We start from the raw sequence: 20,793 nt of genomic DNA on the forward strand, positions 1-20,793 counted from the left end.
CACAAAAAACAAAACCACAGCTAAATGCAGCACTAACCTTTGATGATCTTCATCAGATGACAACCCTAGGACATTATGTTATACAATACATGCATGTTTTGTTCAATCAAGTTCATATTTATATCAAAAACCAGCTTTTTACATTAGCATGTGACGTTCAGAACTAGCATTCCCACCGAACACTTCCGGTGAATTTACTAAATTACTCACGATAAACGTTAACAAAAACATAACAATTATTTTAAGAATTATAGATACAGAACTCCCTTTATGCACTCGCTTATGTCCGATTTTAAGATAGCTTTTCGGTGAAAGCACATTTTGCAATATTCTGAGTAGATAGCCCGGCCATCATGGCTAGCTATTTTGACCCCCACCAAGTTTGACCCTCACCAAACTCCGATTTACTATTAGAAAAGTTTGATTACCTTTGCTGTTCTTCGTCAGAATGCACTCCCAGGACTTCTACTTCAATAACAAATGTTGGTTTGGTTCAAAATAATCCATAGGTATATCCAAATAGTGGCGTTTTGTTTGTGCGTTCAAGACACTATCCAAGGGTGATGAAGGGTTACGCGCCCGACGCGTTTCGTGACAAAAAATGTCAAAATATTCCATTACCGTACTTCGAAGCATGTCAACCGCTGTTTAAAATACATTTTTATGCTATTTTTCTCGTAAAAAAGCGATAATATTCCGACCGGGAGTCGTTGTTTACGTTCAAAGACGAAAGAATAAAAACATGGGGTCGTCTCGTGCACGCGCCTCAGTCTCATAGTACTCTGACCGACCACTATCCAAACGCGAGCGAATGTTTTTCAGCCAGGGCCTGCAAAGCCACGATTCAGCTTTTTGCCGCCTTCTGAGAGCCTATGGGAGCCGTAGGAAGTGTCATGTAACAGCAGAGATCCCTTGTATTGGATAGAGATGATCAAGAAGGCCAAGAAATGGTCAGACAGGGCACTTCCTGTATGTAATCTTCTCAGGTTTTGGCCTGCCATATGAGTTCTGTTATACTCACAGACACCATTCAAACAGTTTTAGAAACTTTGGAGTGTTTTCTATCCAAAGCTAATAATTATATGCATATTCTAGTTTCTGGGCAGGAGTAATAATCAGATTAAATCGGGTACGTTTTTTATCCGGCCGTGAAAATACTGCCCCCTATCCATAACAGGTTAATAATACCCCACACTAGTACCTTTGTGGCGGCAGGTCGCCTAGTGTTTACATCGTTGGGCCAGTAACCCAAAGGTTGCTAAATTGAATCCCTGAGCTGACAAGGTACAAATCTGTCGTTCTGCCCCTGAACAAGGCAGTTAACCCACTGTTCCCCGGTAGGCCGTCATTGTAAATAAGAATTAGTTCTTAACTGACATTCCTGGTTAAATGTAGTGCCTACAGTCGTCACGGTGTTGATACGGTGGGGTGTAGTACCTAGTCGTGCACGGTGTTGATACGGTGGGGTGTAGTGCCTACAGTCGTCACGGTGTTGATACGGTGGGGTGTAGTACCTACAGTCGTCACGGTGTTGATACGACGGGGTGTAGTACCTACAGTCGTCACGGTGTTGATACGGTGGGGTGTAGTACCTACAGTCGTCACGGTGTTGATATCGACGGGGTGTAGTACCTACAGTCGTCACGGTGTTGATACGGTGGGGTGTAGTACCTACAGTCGTCACGGAGTTGATACGGTGGGGTGTAGTACCTACAGTCGTCATGGTGTTGATACGGTGGGGTGTAGTGCCAAGTCGTCACGGTGTTGATACTGTGGGGGTAGTGCCTACAGTCGTCACGGTGTTGATACGGTGGGGTGTAGTGCCTAGTCGTCACGGTGTTGATACGGTGGGGTGTAGTGCCTGAGTCGTCACGGTGTTGATACGGTGGGGTGTAGTGCCTACAGTCGTCACGGTGTTGATACGGTGGGGTGTAGTACCTACAGTCGTCACGGTGTTGATACGGTGGGGTGTAGTGCCTAGTCGTCACGGTGTTGATACGGTGGGGTGTAGTACCTACAGTCGTCACGGTGTTGATACGGCGGGGTGTAGTACCTAGTTGTCACGGTGTTGATACGGTGGGGTGTAGTACCTACAGTCGTCACGGTGTTGATACGGTGGGGTGTAGTACCTACAGTCGTCACGGTGTTGATACGGTGGGGTGTAGTACCTAGTCGTCACGGTGTTGATACGGTGGGGTGTAGTACCTACAGTCGTCACGGTGTTGATACGGTGGGGTGTAGTACCTAGTCGTCACGGTGTTGATACGGTGGGGTGTAGTACCTACAGTCGTCACGGTGTTGATACGGTGGGGTGTAGTACCTCAGTCGTCACGGTGTTGATACGGTGGGGTGTAGTACCTAGTCGTCACGGTGTTGATACGGTGGGGTGTAGTGCCTCAGTCGTCACGGTGTTGATACGGTGGTGTGTTTTACAGAGAAGGTCCAGAGGCTGCTGGAGGATCTGTGGGTGTGTGTAGCTCCTCCTCATCACACCTCCCTGGTATGTATTCAGGACGCATTGTGATGATGTCCTTATGATTTAATGGACCTCCCCTTGTTACAACAGACCAGAACATCATTATATCTCTCTCTGTCTCTCTCTCTGTCTCTCTCTCTCTGTCTGTCTCTCTCTGTCTGTCTCGTCTCTCTCTGTCTCGTCTCTCTCTCTCTGTCTCGCTCTCTCTCTCTGTCTCGCTCTCTCTCTCTGTCTCGCTCTCTCTCTCTGTCGCGCTCTCTCTCTGTCGCGCTCTCTCTCTCTGTCGCGCTCTCTGTCTCTGTCTCTCTGTCTCTGTCGCGCTCTCTGTCTCTGTCGCGCTCTCTGTCTCTGTCGCGCTCTCTGTCTCTGTCGCGTCTCTCTGTCTCTCTCTCTGTCTCTCACTCACAGCCAGGAGAAAACAGCAGTTAAAGGAGCACCTACAGGACAGCAGCATAGTTGAACCCGACGGACCCAATGGGCTGACCCGCCAGGCCCCGGACCCAGCAGGAACAGTGACCCGCCAGGCCCCGGACCCAGCAGGAACGGTGACCCGCCAGGCCACGGACCCAGCAGGAACGGTGACCCGCCAGGCACGGACCCAGCAGGAACGGTGACCGCCAGGCCACGGACCCAGCAGGAACGGTGACCCGCCAGGCCACGGACCCAGCAGGAACGGTGACCCGCCAGGCCACGGACCCAGCAGGAACGGTGACCCGCCAGGCCACGGACCCAGCAGGAACGGTGACCCGCCAGGCCACGGACTCCAGCAGGAACATTGACCCGCCAGGCCACGGACCCAGCAGGAACGGTGACCCGCCAGGCCACGGACCCAGCAGGAACAGTGACCCGCCAGGCCACGGACCCAGCAGGAACGGTGACCCGCCAGGCCACGGACCCAGCAGGAACGGTGACCCGCCAGGCCATAAACATAGTAGATCAGTTGAGGAGATCCTGGACTGGTTCAAGCCGCTGCCTCCTGTCCTCTCCCCCTTAGCCTGCTCCTCAGCTCAGGAGAGGTTGGATGATGTCTTGGAGTCAGGAGAGACCAGATCTCCTCTAGAGAACAGAAACCACTCTGTCTACACTACAGGACCAGCCAATCAGACAGCAGGACAGCAACCTGGACCAGCCAATCAGATGGCTCTTGTGTTGGCAGGACAACAACCTGCAGACTCCTCAGTGGAACTACCATCAGACAGAATTCATTCTACTCTGAGAGAAAGCCCCGTCTCAGACAACACTAATTATACTCTGAGAGAAAGCCCTGATCTGTCCACGGGGACGTCAGGAGAGAAAGAGAGGAACAGTGTGTCTGTCTGTGAACAGGAAGACATGCAGGTAGAACCAGCTGCAAAAACCATCCAATCCCCATCAGGAGAGACTCAAACCTCCTCTATTGATCTACCGTTCTTTACCAAAGCCACAGAGTGTCTCCCAAGCTCAGCGGATCCTCCGGGCAACACCTCTGTCCGCACCGGCACCGTTCGGACCTCACTCACCCAGACACAAGGAGAACAAGTGCAGGACTCCTCACCAGACATGACAGCAATGGATGTTGAGACTAACCCATGTTATAAAGGATGTGTCTTGGAGGGTCAGAGCATCGACCATGGGGACTCGGACGAAGTAGAAGGAATTAAAGATCATACGGGAGAGGCCAGCGTGTCTCAAACTCCCACCACTAAACAGCTGGAACCCAGTTCTCTGGTAGAATGTTCTGCTGAGACGCTGACTGGTCCGGACCAACTGAGTGAATGGGCTCCTAAAACTCAATGTAACACAACTGATCCGAAAGCAGCTCCTCGAGCAGGTCTCCGTAAACAACACGAGTTGTTTACAGGCCAGGAATCGGATAAAGACCAAGAAGGGGGTTTCTCTTGGAAACCGGTTCGTGATGTACTGGTCTCCCCCAGTCGTCCGACAGAAGGACTGGTCTCCCCCAGTCGTCCGACAGAAGGACTGGTCTCCCCAGTCGTCCGACAGAAGGACTGGTCTCCCCAGTCGTCCGACAGAAGGACTGGTCTCCCCAGTCGTCCGGCTAGAAGGGACTGGTCTCCCCAGTCGTCAGACAGAAGGACTGACAGATGTAGGTATGGTATCAAAAGTCATCACGGTCCATTCATCTGGGGCAGAGGAATCATCATCATCATTTAAACGGAAGTCTCTGGCACCTCTGCCAAAATCTGGTGTCCACATCTCTCCTGCCAGTTTAATGAGCTCTGTAAAGAATGTAGAGATGTGTACTACAACATCTGAAGTCCATGAAGACATCCAGGCAACAAAACCCAATGCTCAGAGTAGCACAAACCATACACTATGCAAGAGGTTACATAGTCCCATATGTCTTTACCCCTGTGGTGAACGTGAAGCTCCTGAGATCTGGTACACAACCGAAGAGGATGTGAATGGAAAGAAAGATGCTGAAGACCCGGGGTCAGATGTTAGGAGTCCACCGTCTCCTGCAGAGTTAAAGAGTGAGGAGCTTTTGAACAACGGGATGCTGAAAGATTGTGATCGCCCGGTCCATGTTCTTCAACACCAGGATATGAAAGCTGACCGTAAGCATCCTACAACCACCGACTGCATCTCTGAGTCGAGGTCGGAGTCCCAGCTGACGGATGAAGGGTCTGAGAAACTACGTGGAAATGCCCAGACTGAGATGATCAGTATTAGAAGTGGGCGTGTCAGGAAGAGTCTTGTTAGATCAAACGCAGTCCAAACGAGCTCAGGGAAAGACGGCGCGGCCCCCAGGGACGGCCAGCAAACGGCCACCCTTTCATGTAAAGTTATTATTGAAAGACTCAGCCCTGACATGAGGGAAGGGATCAGGCCAGCAGCCTTGCCTGTGGGCCACTCCCCAGAACCCACAGCAGCCTTGCCTGTGGGCCACTTCCCAGAACCTACAGGGAAAATTCCTATTGGGAAGGTTCGCTTTGAAATGGGTCCTCCACTACCTCCTCTTCTGATGCCTCTCACTGTAACTCCTCCGAGACCGGTAAAACCTGCTAATCCAAGACAGGTGATTGGTAAACTGTCCTTTCCCTCACCAATGGAAAGACCTGTTTCCCCTCTGGGGTCCCAAACAGCACCTGATGGTCAGATGTTGAGCTCCCCGTCTCGAACCGCTCCTTCCTCACCACTACAGTTTGGTTCAGCCACTCCTAAACACGCCCTTCCTGTTCCAGGGAGACTTCCTGCCTTCAGCCCTTCCTCTTCCTCCACTAGTCCCGCCCAGGAGAACTCCATGAGGATTCTAGACAGCATGTATCCAGAACTGTCTGCCCGTGCCTGGACTCTCGGTATCCTCCGAGGAAACATCTGTATGTCTGCTGCTGAGACGGGGACTACACCCTCCAGCTCAGTCAGTCAGGTATCTGGCTTCAAAACCATCAACTCCTCGTCCACGGCTTTCACCAAAACAGAACAAAGAGGGAAGCGAAGTGGAGTCAACATGCTTCTACCAAAGAGTGCCAAAAGGCTGAGGCTGGATAACTGCTCCCCGGCCCTGCTGGGGCGACGGCCCGGCCCTGCTGGGCGACGGCCGGCCCTGCTGCTAAGGGGATATCCTCCACGACATCAGCCAGTCCCGACCCACTACTCAGGACACCTCAACATGGGAGTTCTTCACAGCCTACAGAGAAGGAGAAACTGGTTGGGAAACCAGCAGCCGACGCCTCCATATCCCAGGCCTTAGAGAAGATAGAAGCCCAGTGTTTTGACCTGTTGCCTGTCATCAAGAGTCACCTGTTTGTTGGGAATCTGTCTAGGAAGCCTGTGTTACGGGATGAGGAGAAGGAGGTCCTCTCTGAGTTCTCAAACAATCAGGTTAGTGACGTACAGCTCTGCCTAGTAGTCTACGTAGAATCAGGTTAGTCACGTACAGCTTTGCCTAGTAGTCTACGTAGAATCAGGTTAGTCACGTACAGCTTTGCCTAGTAGTCACGTGAGAATCAGGTTAGTCACGTACAGCTTTGCCTAGTAGTCTACGTAGAATCAGGTTAGTCACGTACAGCTTTGCCTAGTAGTCTACGTAGAATCAGGTTAGTCACGTACAGCTTTGCCTAGTAGTCTACGTAGAATCAGGTTAGTCACGTACAGCTTTGCCTAGTAGTCTACGTAGAATCAGGTTAGTCACGTACAGCTTTGCCTAGTAGTCTACGTGAGAATCAGGTTAGTCACGTACAGCTTTGCCTAGTAGTCTACGAGAATCAGGTTAGTCACGTACAGCTTTTGCCTAGTAGTCTACGAGAATCAGGTTAGTCACGTACAGCTTTGCCTAGTAGTCTACGTAGAATCAGGTTAGTCACGTACAGCTTTTGCCTAGTAGTCTACGAGAATCAGGTTAGTCACGTACAGCTTTTGCCTAGTAGTCTACGTAGAATCAGGTTAGTCACGTACAGCTTTTGCCTAGTAGTCTACGGAGAATCAGGTTAGTCACGACAGCTTTTGCCTAGTAGTCTACGTAGAATCAGGTTAGTCAACGTACAGCTTTGCCTAGTAGTCTACGTAGAATCAGGTTAGTCGCGCACAGCTTTGCCTAGTAGTCACGAGAATCAGGTTAGTCACGTACAGCTTTGCCTAGTAGTCTACGTAGAATCAGGTTAGTCACGTACAGCTTTGCCTAGTAGTCTACGTAGAATCAGGTTAGTCACGTACAGCTTTGCCTAGTAGTCTACGTAGAATCAGGTTAGTCACGTACAGCTTTGCCTAGTAGTCTACGTAGCATATTTGCCTTAGTATCTTTTAAAGGCATGCTTCTGGATTTTGGCAACGAGACCCTTTTATCTACTTCCCCAGAGTCGGATGAACCATTTTTATGTCTCCGTGCAGTTTGAACGTAGTTGCTAACTAGCTCTAGCACAATTGCTAACTAGCGTTAGCACAATGACTAGAAGTCTATGGTATCTGCTAGCAGAGATCCTAAAGTATCCCTTTAATTTGTAGACGTGAACGCCTCTTACATGGTTGTCCTGTGAATCCTTGGTACACGGTTGTCCTGTGAATCCTTGGTACACGGTTGTCCTGTGAATCCTTGGTACACGGCTGTCCTGTGAATCCTTGGTACACGGCTGTCCTGTGAATCCTTGGTACACGGCTGTCCTGTGAATCCCTTGGTACATGGCTCTCCTGTGAATCATTGGTACATGGTTTTCCTGTGACTTGTCAGCCTCTGGCAGATGATCTGATGTCGGTGATGCTGACTAAGCTGAAGACTGAGAGGACTGAGCTGCCTGGGTCTCACCTCCAGGCTCTGGTCAGAGTCTACACTGCTCTGTGCCGACAGAGGAGGGACTGGGACAGAGCTCATATCCTGGCCTACAGCATCCTTAGAGAAGGTAAAACATCCTGGCCTACAGCATCCTTAGAGAAGGTAACACATCCTGGCCTACAGCATCCTTAGAGAAGGTAAAATCCTGGCCTACAGCATCCTTAGAGAAGGTAAACATCAAATTTCAAAATCAAATCAAATTTATTTTTATATAGCCCTTCGTACATCAGCTGATATTCTCAAAGTGCTGTACAGAAACCCAGCCTAAAACCCCAAACAGCAAGCAAAGCATGTGAAAGAAGCACGGTGGCTAGGAAAAACTCCCTAGGAAAAACTCCCTAGAAAGGCCAAAAACCTAGGAAGAAACCTAGAGAGGAACCAGGCTATGAGGGGTGGCCAGTCCTCTTCTGGCTGTGCAGGGTGGATATTATAACAGAACATGGTCAAAATGTTAAAATGTTAAAATGTTCATAAATGACCAGCATGGTCAAATAATAATAATCATAGTAGTTGTCGAGGGTGCAACAAGCACGTCCGGTGAACAGGTCAGGGGTTCCATAGCCGCAGGCAGAACAGTTGAAACTGGCGCAGCAGCACGGCCAGGTGGACTGGGGACAGCAAGGAGTCATCATACCAGGTAGTCCTGAGGCATGGTCCTAGGGCTCAGGTCCTCCGAGAGAAAGACAGGAGAGAAAGAGAGAATTAGAGAGAGCATATTTAAATACACACAGGACAACCGGATAAGACAAGAGAAATACTCCAGATGTAACAGACTGACCCTAGCCCCCCGACACATAAACTACTGCAGCATAAATACTGGAGGCTGAGACAGGAGGGATCAGAAGACACTGTGGCCCCATCCGATGATACCCCGGACAGGGCCAAACAGGCAGGATATAACCCCACCCACTTTGCCAAAGCACAGCCCCCACACCACTAGAGGGATGTCTCCAACCACCAACTTACCGTCCCAAGACAAGGCCGAGTATAGCCCACAACGATCTCCGCCATGGCACAACCCAAGGGGGGCGCCAACCCAGACAGGAAGACCACGTCAGTGACTCAACCCACTCAAGTGACGCACCCCTCCCATGGACGGCATGGAAGAACACCAGTAGGCCAGTGACTCAGCCCCTGTAAAAGGGTTAGAGGCAGAGAATCCCAGTGGAAAGAGGGGAACCCGGCAAGGCAGAGACAGCAAGGGCGGTTCGTTGCTCCAGCCTTTCCGTTCACCTTCACACTCCTGGGCCAGACATACTTAATCATAGGACCTACTGAAGAGATAAGTCTTCAGTAAAGACTTAAAGGTTGAGACTGAGTCTGCGTCTCTCTCACATTGGTAGGCAGACCATTCCATAAAAATGGAGCTCTATAGGAGAAAGCCCTACCTCCAGCCGTTTGCTTAGAAATTCTAGGGACAATTAGGAGGCATGCGTCTTGTGACCGTAGCGTACGTGTAGGTATGTACGGCAGGACCAAATCGGAAAGATAGGTAGGAGCAAGCCCATGTAATGCTTTGTAGGTTAGCAGTAAAACCTTGAAATCAGCCCTTGCCTTAACAGGAAGCCAGTGTAGGGAGGCTAACACTGGAGTAATATGATCAAATTTTTTGGTTCTAGTCAGGATTCTAGCAGCCGTATTTAGCACTAACTGAAGTTTATTTAGTGCTTTATCCGGGTAGCCGGAAAGTAGAGCATTGCAGTAGTCCAGCCTAGAAGTAACAAAAGCATGGATTAATTTTTCTGCGTCATTTTTGGACAGAAAATTTCTGATTTTTGCAATGTTACGTAGATGGAAAAAAGCTGTCCTTGAAACAGTCTTGATATGTTCTTCAAAAGAGAGATCAGGGTCCAGAGTAACGCCGAGGTCCTTCACAGTTTTATTTGAGACGACTGTACAACCATCCAGATTAATTGTCAGATTCAACAGAAGATCTCTTTGTTTCTTGGGACCTAGAACAAGCATCTCTGTTTTGTCCGAGGTTTAAAAGTAGAAAGTTTGCAGCCATCCACTTCTTTATGTCTGAAACACAGGCTTCTAGCGAGGGCAATTTTGGGGCTTCACCATGTTTCATTGAAATGTACAGCTGTGTGTCGTCTGCATAGCAGTGAAATTTAACATTATGTTTTCGAATGACATCCCCAAGAGGTAAAATATATAGTGAAAACAATAGTGGTCCTAAAACGGAACCTTGAGGAACACCGAAATTTACAATTGATTTGTCAGAGGACAAACCATTCACAGAGACAAACTGATATCTTTCCGACAGATAAGATCTAAACCAGACCAGAACTTGTCCCTGTAGACCAATTTGGGTTTCCAATCTCTCCAAAAGAATGTGGTGATCGATGGTATCAAAAGCGGCACTAAGATCTAGGAGCACGAGGACAGATGCAGAGCCTCGGTCTGACGTCATTAAAAGGTCATTTACCACCTTCACAAGTGCAGTCTCAGTGCTATGATGGGGTCTAAAACCATCCTGGCCTACAGCGAGAAGGTAACACATCCTTAGGAGAAATTTGTTTCTGTTCGTGTTCTCCCCCCCCCCACAGATTTCCCTGAGTCAGCCAAGCTGGTTCTGTTCATGGTGACCACGTGGCCCAACGTGTTCTCCTGCAGGACTGTAGTGTGCCAGGCCATCCACACGGTCACCAAGGTCAAAGCTCAAGGAGAGGTGCTCCACTGCCTGACTGCTTACCTGGGATGGGAGAAGGTACGGTATCTTTATAATCTTGGTCTGCGGTTACGGGATCTACGCTTGTCTATTGGTCTCCACCTTTTTTTTTTATCGATTAACAAGAGGGGAAGAGTTGTCCGTATTCTGTCACTGAGAAGGCCTGTCCATTTTCCTGTTATGTGTATTGTGAAGCTTGGCGTAACATCAGTTTTGACTTCGTGTCACGTCTGCGTCCCCCAGAGTCCTCCTAGTGACGTGGATCAGTTGGTGTCCAGCACGTTGACGTCGGTCAGAGACGCCGCCGAGATGACCTTCCAGAAACACCCGCGACATGGAGAGGACCTGAACCCTGTTGCCTGGCAACGCGTCTTCACCCTGGAGCTGCTCTGCTCTCATACACACTGGAAGTGGACCCATGACAACCTACTGAGGTACAAAGCAGGTCTGCTGTTGGTTGGTGTTGACTGCCACAGCTGGACTGAAATTCACCGGCGAAACAAAACAATGAAGACAAAACCAAATGCATACATTTAGCAAACTCTTTAATGTCATTATGACCATCCAGCTAAATATTCATCTAGCTAGATAGCGTGTTGGGGGGGGGGACGACCTAAAAATGATTTTGTTAAGCGTTGAAGATGGTTAGATAATTTATGTAGCCAACTCAGCCAGTTAGCCCCATTTGACTTAGACTGCAGATGTCACTTTTTAGGTGACCTCACCAAATTCACATAAAAATGTGAGTTATAGATCTGTCATTCTCATTGAAAGCCAGTCTAAGAAGAGGTAGATCTGTTCTATGTCACTATTTCTATGCTTCCGGTCTTAAGTTTCCTTTTTTGTGTCTTTTACTTTCGGTTTTGTACACCAGCTGTAAACAGTTACGGAAAATATGGTTATAGAAAAGATACAGGGATTTAGATGGTACAATGATTCTCTACACTGCTGTTTTAGTCACATAAACAGGCAAACTTAGAATTTGAGCAACCAGAAAATGGCGGAGAGATTTCTGCATAGTACATCTTTTAACATGGCTAGCGATTAGCATAGGCTGGCGATTGATAGGCTAGCGTTGCATAGGCTAGCGATTAGCATAGGCTGGCGATTAGCGTGGGCTAGCGATTAGCCTGGGCTGGCGATTAGCCTGGGCTGCGATTAGCCTGGGCTGGCGATTAGCCTGGGCTGGCGATTAGCCTGGGCTGGCGATTAGCCTGGGCTAGCGATAGCCTGGGCGCGATTACGTGGGCTGGCGATTAGCATAGGCTAGCGATTAGCATAGGCTAGCACACTGCAGTGGACATGGAGACAACATGACAGACTGAAGACAGTAGATACAGTATGTTGGAGTGTATTAACCATCATGGCCTCAGGTGTTTAGTTCTTTGTTGTCCTGTTTTTAAAGTAAAGAGCTGTGGACGGTGATGAACTCCTGGGTGACTCAGCCCAGATCGAGACAGACTCCCATCCAGGATGTTACTGTGGCTGCGATCCTCAGACTCATAGGTGGGTGGTGTTTGTTTGTGTATAATTGTTTCATGAAACACTTTTTATATATATATATATATATTTGTACTGACCATTGAAGTGTAACCATGAGAACCACCTCGTCAGGCGCCTCGGGCAGCTGGGAATTAAGGAGGGATGTGGCTGGTCTGTGAAGAACATCTCCAGGGTCATCAACACCTTCGCCAGACACGGCCGGTCAGAAGGTAATCTACTGTAAAGCTTCTGAAATGGTTCGTCTGTATTTCATCAGTCATTCTACTCCGGTGGGTTAACATCCTAGTTGCTTTAACCAGCAGCGTTACCACCCTGAATCCCACTGCTGACTTGCTTCTGAAGCTAAGCAGGGTTGGTCCTGGTCAGTCCCTGGATGGGAGACCAGATGCTGCTGAAGTGGTGTTGGAGGGGCCAGTAGGAGGTGCTCTTTCCTCTGGTCTAAACAATATCCCAATGCCCCAGGGCAGTGATTGGGGACATTGCCCTGTGTAGGGTGCCGTCTTTCGGATGGGATGTTAAACGGGTCTCCTGATGCTCTGAGGTCAATTAAAGATCCCATGGTGCTTATCGTGAGAGTAGGGGTGTTAACCCCTGGTGTCCTGGCTAAATTCCCAATCTGTCCCTCAGACCATCACGGTCACCTAATCATCCCCAGCTTCCAATTGGCTCATTCAACCCCCTCCTCCTCTCCCCTGTAACTTTTCCCCAGGTCGTTGCTGTAAATGAGAACATGTTCTCAGTCAACTTACCTGGTAAAATAACAGATAAATAAATAAAAAATAATATCTATTGTCAGGATGAATATACTGCCCAGGGCTGAATGTGTGTAGTTTAATGCTTCCCTTGTCAGGGTGAATATACTGCTCAGGGCTGAATGTGTGTAGTTTAAAGCTTCCCTTGTCGGGATGAATATACTGCCCAGGGCTGAATGTGTGTAGTTTAATGCTTCCCTTGTCGGGATGAATATACTGCCCAGGGCTGAATGTGTGTGTAGTTTAATGCTTCCCTTGTCAGGATGAATATACTGCCCAGGGCTGAATGTGTGTAGTTTAATGCTTCCCTTGTCGGGATGAATATACTGCCCAGGGCTGAATGTGTGTAGTTTAATGCTTCCCTTGTCGGGATGAATATACTGCCCAGGGCTGAATGTGTGTAGTTTAATGCTTCCCTTGTCGGGATGAATATACTGCCCAGGGCTGAATGTGTGTAGTTTAATGCTTCCCTTGTCAGGATGAATATACTGCCCAGGGCTGAATGTGTGTAGTTTAATGCTTCCCTTGTCTCTCCCTTCTGGCTATTTAGAATGACATTCATAGTGTGGTTTCTAAATGTATATTCGACAAGGTAAACGATCCCAGATAAAAATTAATCCGCTTAAAAAAGAGGGAAAGAAGTAGGAGGACTCTCCGTACCCAAACCTTAAATTATATTTCCTGCCACTAGTATTTCGCCCAGTCTTAAAATGGTTTATGATTGGTCTGCCCCCTGGCTGAGTATAGGCTGTGACCAATCGCCTCGATTCGGTCTTATGTAGAAACATTTGAAATAGTATTTATTTTTTTTTTTTCACATTGGATGAAAGGAGAGACTCCGAGCTAGAAAATGGTTTATCATACAGTACATTTGAGGAACAATTTTGTTTAGACATGTAAACTATGATCGGGCATAATCCCAACTCGTACTACTACCAATACAAACATTGTCAGAGCTGTAGTATTAATCTACAGGTAGCTAAAGCTAACAAACTAGGTTCATAGCTGTGGTATGAATCTGCAGGTAGCTAAAGCTAACAGACTAGGGTCAATGTTAACTAGCTAACATGTATTTGGGGAGTTTCTCCCATTCTTCTCTGCAGATCCTCTCAAGATCTGTCAGGTTGGATGGGGAGCGTCGCTGCACAGCTATTTTCAGGTTTCTCCAAAGATGTTCTTTCGGGTTCAAGTCCAGACTCTGGCAGGGCCACTCAAGGACATTCAGAGACTTGTCTCCGAAGCCACTCCTGCATTGTCTTGGCTGTGTGCTTAGGGTCATTGTCCTGTTGGAAGGTGAACCTCGATCCTGACTAGTCTCTGAGTCACTGCCGCTGGAAAAACATCCCCACAGCATGATGCTGCCACCACCATGCTTCACCGTAGGGATGGTGCCAGGTTTCCCCCAGACGTGACGCTTGGCTTTCAGGCCAAAGGGATTCATCTTGGTTTCATCAGACCAGAGAATCTTGTTTCTCATGGTGTGAGAGTCTTTGGGTGCCTTTTGGCAAACTCCAAGTGGGCTGTCATGTGCCTTTTACTGAGGAGTGGCTTCCGTCTTGCCACTCTACCATAAAGGCCTGATTGGTGGAGTGCTGCAGAGATGGTTGTCCTTCTGGAATGTTCTCCCATCTCCACAGAGGAGCTCTGTCAGTGACCATCAGGTTCTTGGTCACCTCCTGACCAAGGCCCTTCTACCCCGATTGCTCAGTTTGGCCAGGGGGCCAGCTCTAGGAAGTGTCTTGGTGGTTCCAATCTTCTTCCATTTAAGAATTATGGAGGCCAATGTGTACTTGGGGACCTGCTGAAATGTTTTGGTACCCTTCCCCAGATCTGTGCCTCGACACAATCCTGTCTCGGAGCTCTACGGACAATTTAATTCGACCTCATGGCTTGGTTTTTGCTCCGACATGCACTGTCAACTGTGGGACCTCATATAGACAGGTGTGTGCCTTTCCAAATCATGTCCAATCAATTGAACAGGTGGACTCCAATCAAGTTGTAGGAACATCTCAAGGATGATCAATGGAAACAGGATGCACCTGAGCTCACAATCACCCGACCTCAACCCAATTTGAGATGGTTTGGGATGAGTTGGACCGCCGAGTGAATGAAAAGCAGCCAACAAGTGCTCATCATATTTACATTTACGTCATTTAGCAGACGCTCTTATCCAGAGCGACTTACAAATTGGTGTGTGGGAACTCCTTCAAGACTGTTGGAAAATAATTCCAGGTGAAGCTGGTTGAGAGAATGCCAAGATTGTGCAAAGTTGTCAAGGCAAAGGGTGGCTACTTTTGAAGATGTTTGATTTATCACTTTTTTTTATTTATTATTCCATACGTGTTATTTCATAGTTTTGATGTCTTTACTATTATTCTACAAAATAGAAAATAGTAAAAAATAAAGAAACTCTGGAACGAGTCGGTGTCCAAACTTTTCGTAAGGTATTTTGTTGTTTTATTTTTAATAAATTGTCTAAACCTATTTTTGCTTTGTCATTATGGGGATATTTGTATTTAATTGAATCCATTTTAGGTTAAGGATGTAACATTAACGTGTAAAAAGTCCAGGGGTCTGAATACTATCTGAAGGAGCTGTACGTCTAGTTTCCTGATGACCTCAGTTCCTGGGTGGGATGTCTGTACCTGTAAACCTTAACTCTTCTGCTTAAAAACAAAAAGTAATTCTGCTCAGATGAGACTGGGCAGATCTGTGTCTGTATTGGACAGATGGGCCAACCAATGAGTCTCTGTGATGTCATTTCCAGGTGTTCCCTGGGAGGTCCAGCTGGCAGCTGTCTACACTGTCTACGACCTGTCGCCTAGCAACCCCAAGGAGGCTCTGGCTGCGCTGGCGTCATGGCGAGGAGAGACCACCCAGCCTGTCCCCCCCGCTGTCACCAGCTGCATCACACAGATCGCCTCGCTCTGCCGACACGTCAACCCCTAGTCCCTAATCCCTAGCTCCTAGTCCCTAGCTCCTAATCCCTAGTCCTTAACCCCTCCACACCCCTAGCTCCTAATCCCTAGCTCCTAACCCCTAGTCCTTAATCCCTCCACACCCCTAATCCCTAGCGCCTAATCCCTAGCGCCCTAATCCCTAGCTCCTTAATCCCTAGCTCCTAACCCCTAGTCCTTAACCCCTCCACACCCCTAGCTCCTAACCCCTAGCTCCTAACCCCTAGCTCCTAACCCCTAGCTCCTAACCCCTAGCTCCTAACCCCTAGCTCCTAACCCCTAGCTCCTAACCCCTAGTCCTTAACCCCTCCTCACCCCTAACCCCTAGCTCCTAACCCCTAGCCCCTAACCCCTAGGTCCATTGCCACTTGTACAGATCTGTAAGGATTTCCTAGATCCCAAGAATGTTGCCTATGAAGAGGGCAAGGTGAAGCAGCTTGCGCTTTGCTGTTACCTCTATCCATACCTTTTTCTATCTGACGCCTTGAACCCTGCTGTGGACTGAACTCATTTTTAATGTCCGTATTATTTATCTGTTGGTTAACTCATCACGTTCCCCTCGACGTTCTGTTTGGGTTTTCTGTTACCCGTTCTTTATATGTTGAGCGTGACTTTGTAAATATGACGTAGAGATTCTGTTTGGTGAAGCTCCCTGTGTACAATATATAAATGTCCCTACTTTTGTAAATGTTCCCTGTTACAAGAGCCTATTTCTATTTAATTTGACAAATTAAAATCTAAGAGGTAAGCGTTGTTTAATAATATATGATCCAATTATTGTCTCATGGAAGACTGCTCTCCCTTCTTCACATCATCCATCCATCCAGCATTCACCTGTCCATTACATTTTACATTTAAGTCATTTAGCAGACGCTCTTATCCAGAGCGACTTACAAATTGGTGCATTCACCTTATGATATCCAGTGGAACAACCACTTTACAATAGTGCATCTAAATCTTTTAAGGGGGGGTTAGAAGGATTACTTTATCCTATCCCAGGTATTCCTTAAAGAGGTGGGGTTTCAGGTGTCCATTATCCATCATTCATCCATCCAGCATTCACCCGTCCATTATTCATCCATCCAGCATTCATTATCCATCCCGCATTCACCCGTCCATTATCCATCATCCATCTAGCATTCATTATCCATTCATTATCCATCCCGCATTCACCTGTCCATTATCCATCATCCATCTAACATTCATTATCCATCCCGCATTCACCCGTCCATTATCCATCCATCATGCATTTATTCATTCATCCATTATCCATCATTCATCCATCCATGCCACTGCTCTGTCTTGACCTTTGACTGGTCAGTAATAATGACCTTTTAAACTAAATGGGGATGTTGGGGAAAAGCCTGTTCTTTCTCCTTCCCGTTGTGGTGGTAGAAAGCCATGACGCCGCGGGAAAACCCAGTCAAACTGGAACTATTCTAGAACATTCAATATATATCAAAAATAGAGATTCCGTTTAGAAAAAGCAAACTTGTTCTTTTCAGAATCACCTTTATTTACCAAGTACATTTACACATCCTCAGAATGTTACCTGGTGATATGGTGCTGCTAGACAACACACTCAGAATGTTACCTGGTGATATGGTGCTGCTAGACAACACACTCAGAATGTTACCTGGTGATATGGTGCTGCTAGACAACATCCTCAGAATGTTACCTGGTGATATGGTGCTGCTAGACAACACACTCAGAATGTTACCTGGTGATATGGTGCTGCTAGACAACATCCTCAGAATGTTACCTGGTGATATGGTGCTGCTAGACAACACACTCAGAATGTTACCTGGTGATATGGTGCTGCTAGACAACATCCTCAGAATGTTACCTGGTGATATGGTGCTGTTAGACAACACACTCAGAATGTTACCTGGTGATATGGTGCTGCTAGACAACATCCTCAGAATGTTACCTGGTGATATGGTGCTGTTAGACAACACACTCAGAATGTTACCTGGTGATATGGTGCTGTTAGACAACACACTCAGAATGTTACCTGGTGATATGGTGCTGCTAGACAACATCCTCAGAATGTTACCTGGTGATATGGTGCTGTTAGACAACACACTCAGAATGTTACCTGGTGATATGGTGCTGCTAGACAACATCCTCAGAATGTTACCTGGTGATATGGTGCTGTTAGACAACACACTCAGAATGTTACCTGGTGATATGGTGCTGCTAGACAACACACTCAGAATGTTACCTGGTGATATGGTGCTGCTAGACAACATCCTCAGAATGTTACCTGGTGATATGGTGCTGCTAGACAACACACTCAGAATGTTACCTGGTGATATGATGCTGTGTGATAGACAACACACTCAGAATGTTACCTGGTGATATGGTGCTGCTAGACAACATCCTCAGAATGTTACCTGGTGATATGGTGCTGCTAGACAACATCCTCAGAATGTTACCTGGTGATATGGTGCTGCTAGACAACACACTCAGAATGTTACCTGGTGATATGGTGCTGCTAGACAACATCCTCAGAATGTTACCTGGTGATATGGTGCTGCTAGACAACATCCTCAGAATGTTACCTGGTGATATGGTGCTGCTAGACAACACACTCAGAATGTTACCTGGTGATATGGTGCTGTTAGTGATAGACAACACACTCAGAATGTTACCTGGTGATATGGTGCTGCTAGACAACATCTTCAGAATGTTACCTGGTGATATGGTGCTGCTAGACAACATCCTCAGAATGTTACCTGGTGATATGGTGCTGCTAGACAACATACTCAGAATGTTACCTGGTGATATGGTGCTGCTAGACAACATCCTCAGAATGTTACCTGGTGATATGGTGCTGCAAGACAACATACTCAGAATGTTACCTGGTGATATGGTGCTGATAGTGATAGACAACATACTCAGATGTTACCTGGTGATATGGTGCTGCTAGTGATAGACAACACACCCAGAATGTTACCTGGTGATATGGTGCTGCTAGACAACATACTCAGAATGTTACCTGGTGATATGGTGCTGCTAGATTAACACACTCAGAATGTTACCTGGTGATATGGTGCTGCTAGACAACATACTCAGAATGTTACCTGGTGATATGGTGCTGATAGTGATAGACAACATCCTCCGAATGTTACCTGGTGATATGGTGCTGCTAGACAACATCCTCAGAATGTTACCTGGTGATATGGTGCTGCTAGTGATAGACAACACACTCAGAATGTTACCTGGTGATATGGTGCTGCTAGACAACATCCTCAGAATGTTACCTGGTGATATGGTGCTGCTAGACAACATCCTCAGAATGTTACCTGGTGATATGGTGCTGCTAGACAACATACTCAGAATGTTACCTGGTGATATGGTGCTGCTAGACAACACACCCAGAATGTTACCTGGTGATATGGTGCTGCTAGACAACACACTCAGAATGTTACCTGGTGATATGGTGCTGCTAGACAACATCCTCAGAATGTTACCTGGTGATATGGTGCTGCTAGACAACATACTCAGAATGTTACCTGGTAATATGGTGCTGCTAGACAACACACTCAGAATGTTACCTGGTGATATGGTGCTGCTAGACACATACTCAGAATGTTACCTGGTGATATGGTGCTGATAGTGATAGACAACATACTCAGAATGTTACCTGGTGATATGGTGCTGCTAGTGATAGACAACACACCCAGAATGTTACCTGGTGATATGGTGCTGCTAGACAACATACTCAGAATGTTACCTGGTGATATGGTGCTGTTAGACAACACACTCAGAATGTTACCTGGTGATATGGTGCTGCTAGACAACATCCTCAGAATGTTACCTGGTGATATGGTGCTGCTAGTGATAGACAACATACTCAGAATGTTACCTGGTGATATGGTGCTGCTAGTGATAGACAACATACTCAGAATGTTACCTGGTGATATGGTGCTGCTTGTGGACAGTCGGCCTGCTGCAGCCGGAAAGGACGTCTGCACTGAGAGCTCTCCTCCCCTCGCTGCAGCAGGCAGACTCTTCCCTCCCCTGCAGCCAAGGGGAGGAGAGAGAGGACTGTTATGGTATGCTGTTGGTCTGCACTGGGTCCTGGTATGGTATGCTGTTGGTCTGCACTGGGTCCTGGTATGGTATGCTGTTGGTCTGCACTGGGTCCTGGTATGGTATGCTGTTGGTCTGCACTGGGTCCTGGTATGGTATGCTGTTGGTCTGCACTGGGTCCTGGTATGGTATGCTGTTGGTCTGCACTGGGTCCTGGTATGGTATGCTGTTGGTCTGCACTGGGTCCTGGTATGCTGTTGGTCTGCACTGGGTCCTATGGTATGCTGTTGGTCTGCACTGGGTCCTGGTATGGTATGCTGTTGGTCTGCACTGGGTCCTGGTATGGTATGCTGTTGGTCTGCACTGGGTCCTGGTATGGTATGCTGTTGGTCTGCACTGGGTCCTGGTATGGTATGCTGTTGGTCTGCACTGGGTCCTGGTATGGTATGCTGTTAGTCTGCACTGGGTCCTGGTATGGTATGCTGTTGGTCTGCACTGGGTCCTGGTATGGTATGCTGTTGGTCTGCACTGGGTCCTGGTATGGTATGCTGTTGGTCTGCACTGGGTCCTGGTATGGTATGCTGTTGGTCTGCACTGGGTCCTGGTATGGTATGCTGTTAGTCTGCACTGGGTCCTGGTATGGTATGCTGTTTGTCTGCACTGGGTCCTGGTATGGTATGCTGTTGGTCTGCACTGGGTCCTGGTATGGTATGCAGTTGGTCTGCACTGGGTCCTGGTATGGTATGCTGTTGGTCTGCACTGGGTCCTGGTATGGTATGCTGTTGGTCTGCACTGGGTCCTGGTATGGTATGCTGTTGGTCTGCACTGGGTCCTGGTATGGTATGCTGTTGGTCTGCACTGGGTCCTGGTATGGTATGCTGTTGGTCTGCACTGGGTCCTGGTATGGTATGCTGTTTGTCTGCACTGGGTCCTGGTATGGTATGCTGTTGGTCTGCACTGGGTCCTGGTATGGTATGCTGTTGGTCTGCACTGGGTCCTGGTATGGTATGCTGTTGGTCTGCACTGGGTCCTGGTATGGTATGCTGTTGGTCTGCACTGGGTCCTGGTATGGTATGCTGTTGGTCTGCACTGGGTCCTGGTATGGTATGCTGTTAGTCTGCACT

The 20,793-nt window shown here is 47.8% G+C and overlaps 1 protein-coding gene and 1 long non-coding RNA gene across 2 annotated transcripts in view; both read left to right on the top strand.

The window, feature by feature from the left end:
• The window catches only part of LOC123738363 (uncharacterized), a 4,458-nt gene extending 1,974 nt beyond the window's left edge, over positions 1-2,484 (top strand). Inside the window, exon 3 of the long non-coding RNA XR_006767505.1 lies at positions 2,436-2,484. This is a non-coding gene — a long non-coding RNA (uncharacterized lncRNA). The remainder of the gene's footprint in view (positions 1-2,435) is intronic.
• Positions 2,485-2,502: 18 nt separating this feature from the next.
• LOC123738364 (uncharacterized) lies at positions 2,503-15,780 on the top strand. Its single transcript, XM_045713431.1, has 12 exons — positions 2,503-2,515; positions 2,885-3,054; positions 3,098-4,250; positions 4,390-4,566; positions 4,846-6,059; positions 6,116-6,301; positions 7,644-7,812; positions 10,298-10,458; positions 10,663-10,853; positions 11,825-11,929; positions 12,034-12,131; positions 15,442-15,780. The coding sequence occupies exons 1-12, from the start codon at positions 2,503-2,505 to the stop codon at positions 15,621-15,623; spliced, it is 3,819 nt and encodes a 1,272-aa protein (XP_045569387.1). The 3' UTR covers positions 15,624-15,780.
• The last annotated feature ends 5,013 nt before the right edge of the window (positions 15,781-20,793 follow it).

The sequence above is a fragment of the Salmo salar genome, unplaced genomic scaffold (genome assembly GCF_905237065.1).
Source record: "Salmo salar unplaced genomic scaffold, Ssal_v3.1, whole genome shotgun sequence".
In the NCBI taxonomy this organism is placed as follows: domain Eukaryota; kingdom Metazoa; phylum Chordata; class Actinopteri; order Salmoniformes; family Salmonidae; genus Salmo; species Salmo salar.

Bases quoted from the DNA above. Each gene is read 5' to 3' on its own strand.
- LOC123738364 (XM_045713431.1), top strand. The intron at 10,459-10,662 runs GTACGGTATCTT...TGCGTCCCCCAG, and splicing joins CTTACCTGGGATGGGAGAAG to AGTCCTCCTAGTGACGTGGA. The intron at 12,132-15,441 runs GTAATCTACTGT...TGTCATTTCCAG, and splicing joins CAGACACGGCCGGTCAGAAG to GTGTTCCCTGGGAGGTCCAG.